This window comes from Emys orbicularis, chromosome 2, assembly GCF_028017835.1.
Source record: "Emys orbicularis isolate rEmyOrb1 chromosome 2, rEmyOrb1.hap1, whole genome shotgun sequence".
NCBI lineage: Eukaryota > Metazoa > Chordata > Testudines > Emydidae > Emys > Emys orbicularis.
This window is the reverse complement of record NC_088684.1, coordinates 227,794,487-227,804,830: the sequence shown is the minus strand read 5'-3', so window position 1 is coordinate 227,804,830 and position 10,344 is coordinate 227,794,487. Positions and strand designations below refer to the sequence as shown.

General features: G+C 41.2%; 1 protein-coding gene across 1 annotated transcript in view; it reads right to left on the bottom strand.

Annotated features, from left to right (window-relative positions):
* Positions 1–934: 934 nt before the first annotated feature.
* Positions 935–10,344, bottom strand: part of EFHB (EF-hand domain family member B) — a 28,712-nt gene continuing 19,302 nt past the window's right edge. The window contains exon 13 of the mRNA XM_065399672.1: positions 935–1,096. Coding sequence (XP_065255744.1) covers positions 935–1,096 — 162 coding nt within the window. The remainder of the gene's footprint in view (positions 1,097–10,344) is intronic.

The window sequence follows — 10,344 nt, the reverse complement described above, 5'->3', positions numbered from 1 at the left end:
CCCCGCTTTGTTTGCTGTCTTAGTCAATACTTTACATCTCAATCCAGGATTATTTTATTTCCTTAGTATCCTCCTGTGAGGGGCTTCATCAAAGAGGTTTTTGAAAATCCAAATAAATTTTGGCAACCAGCTCATCTTTAGCCACCGTTCTGTTGACACCAACAAGGAATTCTAGAAGAGCAGAGGAACGATTTTCTTTACACAGAAATACTGGCTTTAAAAAAAAATTCTTAATCAGACAAGTTCTTGTTATTTAATTATTCTCAGTATGTAAAAACATTTCAAATATTTATGCAATGTTTTCTGTTTTTGTAAACAAAAACAAGATGGAAAAGTTTTCAGGCTCAAAATGTAAAATTGAACACTTAGACACATTAAGTCATATAATAATATACAGAGAAACAACTGAATTCAATTTATAAGCAAATAATATATCTAGTCCTGTTCCCACTGAAATCAGTGGTCCAATTCACAGACTTTAACGGGGGATAAGCTTCATATATATGCGGTCTCCCACAGTCCTTACAGAAGGACTATAGATTGGATTCTAAGGCTACGTCTACACTACAGGGGGGGATCGATTTCAGATACGCAAATTCAGCTACGGGAATATCGTAGCTGAATTCGACGTATCTGATCCGACTTACCCCACTGTGAGGACGGCGGCAAATCGACCACCGCGGCTCCGCGTCGATGATGCTTACTCCTAGCTGGGCTGGTGGAGTACGCGCGTCGATTCGGGGATCGATTATCGCGTCCCGACGAGAAGCGATAAATCGATCCCCGAGAGATCGATTTCTACCCGCCGATCAGGGCGGGTAGTGAAGACAAGCCCTAATTCTGTAAACACAATACATTTAAACATTTGTTCTAGTCAATACCAAAGTTATGGCAAATTTTATTTTAAATAAAATACCACAAAGAATAGAAAACCTCAACTGCATTTTGTGTGTGATGCTTGTATCTCATCCAGTATATTTCTGATGGATTCTACACAGACGTCTCCTCTGTGATGTTTCATGCAGGCCTGCTTCCATACTTCTTCAAAGTTTTTATCTGAAATGCTCACTCCGATGTTACGGAGAATTCGTGCAATCTGTAAAGTAATATGTGATGGAATTAATTTTGGTCAGCATTTACTTTAATATAGGGGCTGATCTTGCATCCATTATTCACATGAGGAATCTTAATCTGTCTAGGAGTGAATTTCGCCATGAATGAAGACTACAGGCCAAACCCTGGAGTGCTTAACCAAGCCAGCTCCCATTAAAGTTAATGTGAGTTTTATCTAAGGAAGGACTAAGGACTGCAAGATTTGGCCCTAAATGTATAAACTAAGTTAATGCAGCTTAAAGGTTCAGAAAGCAAGCACACAGAGTTCAGGAAATTTATAAGTTAAGGTTTCCAAAGAATCCTAATAAAACCATGCTACTAATCCATTGTTTTTTATTCTTTACATTATCAACATAAATATTTTATTAAAGACTACATTTAACAAGGAAAACATGTCTTGAAAATGCTATGGGCAAGATCCTCAGGTGGTGTACATCAGCATAGCAAGGTTGATTTCAATGAAGCTAACCCAATTTACACCAGCTTTGGATCTAGACCTACTTATATACAACGAGATTGATTTTACACCAATGTAATGGAATAGAGGATCAAGCCCCTTAGTTTTTTTAGTTTCTCACATACATATTTACTCTGCATAACAATAATTACTACAAGCTGTGGCGCCGTAGTACTTGCCTAACAGGTAGAGCAGAGTGTGGGTGGAATATTGCCACTCCATATACATTTGTTCTTTTTCACTGCTTGTCTTTATTTTAGTATATTTTATTTTGTGCATGTTTCTTTGTTTCACATGATATTTTCTGATCTTTACTATTAATTCAGGGATTTCTCCCCTAACCTTTGTTCAGCCAAGAACTGGCTGCAAGGCAGCTGCACCAGACAGAGTTACTCCTTTATGGATATTGTTTTTCATTCCAGTGGCTTTTTGGTATACCCTCCACCACTTAGTGAGTGGTGGAGTTCCCAGTTTAGTTGCCAACCACCCAACCTTTGTACTAGCTTGTGATGAATTTATTGATAATTTTTTATTGATAAAAACAGACTAAATCTTATTTTTCTTACAATCTCATAGAAGTCAATGGGATGACTCATGGGATAAAGATGAACAAGATTTGGCCTGATAAATCTTTAACCTTTAACATTCATAGCTTCCTACATTAAAAACAATACTACAATGCCATTTAAGTATACTGTTCTAGGAGATCTTTATCAACATCCCCGTAGGGAGTATAAAACATTCTGAGCCCCATTAACCCAGTTTAAAACTACCACATGTACCTCTATACTAGGTCATTATGTAGTCTGAGCGTTTCATTTTCAAAAGTCATAGTATAAAAAATTATACAAATTAAATGTGAAAAAATATACCAACAGATATAAAATACTCACTTGACAAATTCACAAATCATCAAGGGTCAGTTTATCTGACTCAACTACCACATTCACAGTCTCTTTTACGCATGTTTATTGTCCAAACTTAGATCAAATCAACAAAAACACAGTTCCTCAACTCACCCTGGGATGTAGCTCACAAGACATTCTCTTTCTTTACTTCTCAGGGACTTCTGCCTCCTGTCCCAGGGACTCTGGTAGTCCTAGTTCTCCCAGGCAGGCTCCCTATTCCCAAGGAGGAGGCAGTGAGAGCCCTCTCTGCCTCTTTCCTGATTAGCTCTCAGCTCACCATCGAGGCTCCCCCTCGCCTCTCTTTAAGCTCAGGTGCCCCCTTTTAAAGCTCAAAGTATTACAAGTGACATAATTGCCCCCCCCCCCCCTTAGGCCTTGTCTACTCCTAAGGAAAGCCTTAAAAACCCAGCCTTCCTCCAGGGCCCCCACCTAAAGTGGACCCCAAACACTACCCCAGACTTTTACCATACCAAACCAAAACCTATTTTACATACAACACTCCAGATAAAGTCATACATATTAGGATTTCCCAAATTCCCTCCTCCCCCCGCCACAACAAGTCCTTAAAACAGTCTCTGCAGGAACACGTCTCTAACTCCATGCGACTCCGGGTCCTCTGTAGTGTGGCCAGCCTTACAGTCCATACCCTCCTCCTTTATCCAAAATTCTGCCTTACTTCAAACTGCTTTTATGTTTCCCTCCAAAATTATTCCACTGCTACTCGGGCAACCCTTACATCCTAGTAGCCTTCCTCCCAGAGGCCCACCAGAGTTCCTCCATATCATTCTCAATCACAGCCCTCTTCTTTCTCCTAGCTGCCAGGGTCATAAAGGGATCTTTGCCTGGTGTCTTGCCTGAACCTCTATAAGCTGAAGGGGGTTGACAGCCATCCCCATATCATCACAGGAGGCAAAGTCTGCATCCCCCCCTCAGGAGATCATTTAACCTCCATATTCATCTCAACCTTGCCCCAGCTTGTCTCTGTGATCATACTCTGCTCCTCCCAGTCCCTACTGCGTTGGTCCACTTTCCCAACAGCCTCTGTATTGGTGCTGTGGGACAAGCACTCTCTTTTTAGCTTGTTGCACATTTTGCTACCACATCTGACTATTCTGCGTTTATCCAATTTTGGGGTCCCCTTCTTTTCTCTTTTTTCCCTATGAGGGCAGTGCCTTTTAAATGTCCTGCTGTCCCACAGGCACAACCTAGCCGCCCTGTCCTTGTTTTAGCATCAGACAGAATATCAGCCAGAGCCCTTACAGTATCTTTTGCATCCTGCTGTGCAGAGTCACCCTTGCCATCATTGTTCCTGTAGGGGCAGGTCCTCCCACTGTGGCCTTCCCACCCACACGCATAGTTTGGGACTCAGGCCTCCTGGCCCTTAAACATCTTTTCCTTGCCTGGTACCTGCCACTACTAACAGTTTCCCTTTGCAGAATCTCCATCATGTACTGCTGCTGCTTCTCTGCTGCCTCCGCCCACCTCTGCATGTCCAGCAGAGGTGAAAGTAAGCCGGTACAGTCCGGTACCGGTACCGGCAAGAGCCAGTATGCCGTGCCGGACCGCACTGGCTTCCGCGGCCGGGATTAAAAGGGCTCTGGGCTCCCCGCAGCGGCGGGGAGCTCCAAGCCCTTTAAATCCTGCCCGCAGCTCCGGCGGGTGGCCTGGGGCCGGGATTTAAAGGGCCCGGAGCTCCGCGGTGGCCGGAGCCCCGGGCCCTTTAATTTGCCCGTGAGACCTGGGGGCTCCCAGCCACCTCTGCAGCTGGGAGCCCCGGGTTGATTTAAAGGCCCCAGGGCCTTTAAATCTTGAGAGGTCCCGCCTCTTCTGGTTGAGGCCACGCCTTTTCCGAATAAGGCCACGCCCCCTCAGGACTCTGGCAGTACCGGTAAATTCTGTAAGTTACTTTCACTCCTGATGTCTCTTTTGATTCATCAGAATCTGCAGGAGGACTAGTTAGGTTTGCTGCTGTTGGTTGCCCACTTCCCAGAAATGAAGCAGGAAGCTGGGCAGTTGCTGCTATTCCTCCATATACCAGTTAAAGAAGGTAAATATTCCAGGGCTGAAGAGGACCTCATGGCCTTTTGGCTCCCTCTTTTCCCTCTTCCTTTAAAAAAAAAAAAAAAAACCCACTCAGGACTGGCCTCACTCTCCCCTTGTATCAGGGCCCATTCAAATTGCCTGCATTCTCCACCATGTGTAACAAGGCAGGGCTTTTCCCCAGCATGTGAAGGACTCACTGCCACACCCACAGTCTCTTTTATGTGGTTTTATTGACTGAACTTAGGTCAAATCAACAAAAACACAATTCCTCAACTCACCCTAGGCTATAGCTCCCAGTGATTTTCCCCCCTTTAGTTCTCAGGTTCCTTCTGCCTCCCCTCTCAGGGGACTCTGGCAGTCTTCCTGCTCCTGTTTTCCTGCCTCCCAACCCAGGAGACTCTGGCAGCCCTAACTCTCCAGGGATTCATATTCCCAGGGAGCGGGCAGTAACAGCCCCATGCTACTCTCTCTGCCCCTTTCCTGATTGGCAGTCAGCCTGACTCACCCAGCTACTCCCTCAACAGGTCTCTCTAAGCCCAGGTGCCCTCTTTTAAAGCTCAACAGGGGTCAGCTGATCCAACAGTCACAGTTGCATTGGCCCTGCTCACTCTTAAAGAGCCAGTGTCACCCTGTGACATCTTCCCATCTTGAAAACCATCCCAGGCCCAATATCTGCTCCCCTACCCTTTACTGTGATGGTCATGTTGATATTGAATAAGTGAATGACGTTATTTGCCAGTCAAAATAAACTCATTCACTCTAAGGGCCTGATTTGTAGCCCAATGAAAAGACTCTCATTGACTCCAAAGGGCACTGGAACAGGCTCTGATCCAGGACAGCACTAAAGCGCATGCTTAAGTCCCAATGTGTTCAATAAAGTTAAACATGTGCTTAAGAGCTTTCCCGAATAGGAATGCTTTCTTCAATTGGGGTGTAGTGAGAACAATTTTTCAGTATGGTCTTAACCTATACTGTTTTATTGGTTAGTAATCTTGTGTCCACTTTGATTTCTTGTAATGAAGGCTTTTGCAATGAATTGAGGGTCATATTGTGTAACTGACTATTAAGCAAACTCCTCATTGATTTCAATAGGGCTTTTTGCTCAAAAACAGATGGCATGATACAGTCCCAAGTTTTTAAATTATAATTTCATTAGCCATTGCATGTTTGAGAAATTAATTCTCAATATCAAAATAAATTAAAAATTAAACAGAATTATTGAAATATGCAATGCACTGCATGAGTACAGGATGATTTAACACTTTATTGCTGTCTCCTATGTTCTGCATAAACTGGATAGTTTATAATGGAGTTTGACATTTCAGACTACATTATAACTTCAGAGAACAGTTTTGTCTAATGCATGATAAGTATAATAGGCTTATCAATGAAGCATAAATTCTATTTGCTGTTAGCTATATTCTGTGCACATGGATTTCCTGCTTCAGACAGATTATAAAATGTTAATACGCTCATGTGCAAGTCATTCTGAGGAATTCTGACAAGTCATCTTTTATATCTGAGGCCTCTAATTAGCAGTATACCTTACTGTAAAATACCTAACCACGCTCCAAGTGCACTTTCAAGCATGACTGAATACTTTATATAATAAAATGACCAAGGGAGGGAAGGAGGTTGTTGAGTCCCCTTTTTTAATTTTAGATTTGAATTTTATGTTTTGAGTTAGTATTATCTTAGAACTTTAATAGGCATCTCTTTAAAGTAATAAAATCAGCTCTTAATTTGTAACGTTGCTGGCATTAGAAAATACAAGAAAAGTAGTATTCAGTAATAAAACAGTGAAACAGTACAGAATAATGGAAGATACACAAGCCATTGATAAATTAAATTTTCACACTGAGATGTTTAAGTGTGTGTGAGAGAGGGATAGGAGTCCTACCAGAATTAATGATTTTCTCTCATTTCCCATTGCCAGGACAAAAATGTAAATAAAAAATGTCTGTGTTCCTTCATACCCTTTGCATTAAATGTGAGAAATTCATTAAAAATGCTGACACATATTAATATATTTTCAAAAATAACCAGCCTATTCTAGTCATTTGGTTTTATAAAACACATACAACATATCCTATCACAACCAGTTCCTGCCCCATTCCTCTGCAGGTGCAAGAGACCCAAAACACAGCTGAACTGCCTCAATTCTATTATAATGCAGGAGAGGGGGGGCCTCTAAGGGTATGTCTACACTGCAGTTAAACACCCGCGGCTGGCCCGTGTCAGCTGACTCAGGTTTGCAGGGCTCGGGCTAGGGAGCTATTTAATTGTGGTATAGACATTTAGGTTTGGGCTGAAGCCCAGGCTCTGGGAGCCCACACTGGGGAAGAGTCCCAAAGCTTGTGCTCCAGCCCAAGCCCAAATGTCTACACTGCAAATAAGCAGCCTCTTAGACCGAGCCCCACGAATCCGAATCAGCTGACACAGGCCAACCACGGGTGTTCAATTGCAGTGTAGACATGCCCTGAAGTTCTAGATATGAAAATTGTGCAACCCCTGTACAAAACCACTGCACCATTCAGTGACATCTTTCTCCACAGCAGAACAGACAGGGTGATTTGGGATGGGGCCAGGCTAGTAGGTCTATGACTATGTGGATAATCTGGTTTAAACCTCCACAAGGGGGAAGGAGTGCAGACATTATTGCATCCATGGAAGATAGAAACTGTCCCCCCACCTCTCACAGAGACTGCCTATTAACGTGGGCTTTGCAAAAAAGGTTTAGAATTTGGCCCTCTGAGTAATGGGTGACATCTAGCAAAATTGTAAAACTACCTGAAGTAAACTTAGGTGGCAGCATACTTAGGGCATTTGTCATTTGACAAATGTTTTAGGGTGATATAAATGTGATAAAGTTCTTATCATTTAGATAATAGGATGCCAAGGTAACAAAGTAACTGACATGATGATTTTTCTTCTGTTATAGCAATGACATATGCTCAAATGATATGTATAAGGGGTAAACATTTGAGAGCAGTATTTGTGTAATGGGAGCAAGTGCATCAGCAATCAAAGCTCACAACTTCAAGGAAGAAATCCTGGCATATTTCTGTCTAAAATTAGCTAAAAGAATAGAGCCAGTCAGAGTAGAACTATCATTCTATAAATGTACTATAAAAATGCTTTTGTATGAATTACATTCAGTGAAAAGGGCAACAAACTTAAAGGGACTCCCAGGAACATAATAAATTAAATCTGGATTAACAGTTTTGCACCTTAATTGCAGCACCCTGAAAAGTAGAGGGAAACTTTGGGGATCACAATGGGGGAGGGAGGAAAGGAATGAGGTAAATGCTATAGATGTGTTCGGTGAAGTGAGAACACTTCAAAAGTTCTGGAGGTTTAGAAAAGCATCTGTATATTTGTATGTTTTTCCTGAGTTTTGCCCACCATTATTATTAAAAAAAATCTACTACTTGTGAAAATGAGTCTAAAACTGAAATATCACTCAAAGACTGAACTTCTGTGTATAATAATGTGAACAAAAACTATGTTTGGTGACAGCTATGGTTGCATCACAACCCAGCCCGCTAACTGAAAACCAGGAAGTGTGAAAATACAAAAGTTAGTCTCCAATATTCTTTGCCATGTTCACATCACTTACAACGCTGTCAACACCACAGTCCAGCATTTCACAAGGCATCCGCTCCAACACATACCACAAAATAATACCGTGATGCTCTGTACCTCGGGGGAACACCCAGCACCCCCATGTTCATCTTTATCAAGAGCCCAATCTTATCATTGGCAGTCAATGGGAATTTTTCTAGAATGCAACTACATCTTTGTACACCTCTACCCCAATATAACGCTGTCCTCAGGAGCCAAAAAATCTTACCGCATTATAGGTGAAACCGCATTATATCGAACTTGCTTTGATCCGTGGGAGCGTGTAGCCCCCACCCCCACCCCCGGAGCGCTGCTTTACCATGTTATATCTGAATTCGTGTTATATCGGGTTGCGTTATATCGGGGTAGAGGTGTATGTATGAAATTCTCTTCTCTCATCCTCTCTTTGTAATCTTTTTATTAATCTTTTTTCATAATGTTTTTTAGAAGTCTGCATTCTGAAGACTGAAGAAATCAGAAATTTTTTGAAGACACGATGGCCCTGATTCAGCAAAGCACGTAAGTATGTGTTTAAGTGGTTTGCTGAATTGGGACCTATATGGTACTTAATTTGTAATGAAAGAGGTGTCGGGGCTCCAGCAATTATGTGCCAGGGGCATAACCAATTTTTTTTTACATTCATAACTGATGAAGCAAGCCCAGAGGTGCCGGGACGATGAACTGCCAAGCCTAGAGGTGCGGGGGGGCTCAGCCCTGGCAAGCCCTAGCATAAATTAAGCACTGGACTTATATTTGTACAACTTATACAGTATGTCTGACATCATATATTTCATGTAAGTGCTATATTGTCACTATCTGAGCTTAGGAGGTTTTGTATATGTAAAGACACTGTGGATAAAATTTTCAAAATCACCTAAGTGACTTAGCCTTCTAAGTGATATAGGGTCCTAAGTCACATGACTTTAGGTGGCTCTTAGGAGCTTCAATCACTGAGACACTTTTGAAAATTTTGTCATATACTCGTATTAACTAATACTTGTAAAATTAGTGGATCATAGAAACTTAAGCTCCAGTTCAAAAAACCATCTCTTTTCAACAAAGCACTTAAGCACATTGCTGACTAGCAACAGACTTATATACCTGCTTATGTGCTTCGTTGAACTGGAGCCTTAATGAAGAATGTTGAATAATTACCTTCTTTATGCTATTGATCTAATAAGAAATGTGAAAAGTACATATTTTTCATTGGACAGTGTATGACTGTAAAGGAAGTTGGCATTTCTTCAAGAACCATATGATTAAGATTAAGGGATTTTAGTGTACGTGGTCCCAGATTAGTTTAAACTGATATGAAAAGATAAATTACGTCATTCATATTTTTTTCCTGATGGATCCTCAAGTCACAAAGTTAAGGTTATTTTATCTCTATATTTGGCACGGGTATGACCACTGCTGGAATACTGTGTCCAGTTCTGGTGCCCACAATTCAAGAAGGATGTTGATAAATTGGAAAGGGTTCAGAAAAAAGCGATGGGAATGATTAAAAAGCCTGTGTTAGAGCAATAGACTCCAGGAGTTCCATCTATTTAGCTTAACAAAGAGAAGGTTAAGGGGTGACTTGATTGTAATCTACAAATATCTACATGGGGAACAAATATTTAATAATGGGCTCTTCAGTTTAGCAGAGAAAGGCATAACACGATCCAATGGCTGGAAATTGAAGCTAGACAAATTCAGCCTCGAAATAAGGTGTAAATTTTTAACAGTCAGAGTAATTAATCATTGGAACACTTTCCCAAGGATCATAGTGGATTCTCCATCACAGAAATTTTTGAAATCAAGACTGGATGTTTTTCTAAAATATATGCTCTAGGAATAATTTTCAGGAAGTTCTGTGGCCCGTGTTACACACGGGGTCAGACTAGATGATCACAATTGACCCTTCTGGCCTTGGAATCTATGAAAGGCTGTATGGGTGCCTTAGCAGTGCATTTCTTTGCCTTCACATGTTTGGATCTCTTAAGATTAACTTTAAGTTCTGAATTTTCTGGGTTCATAATGCTTGTTTTTGTAATAATTAAAACATGCTTATAATTTTTTCATCCTTAAATTATTGGTATGTACTATTAATAAAGATATCAGTTTAACCTAATTTTCTGTCTGCTAATATTAATATTGGGCACTTGTAAAATGCCAAATATTTCATCCACAGATCTCAGTGCTTTACAAATCATTATT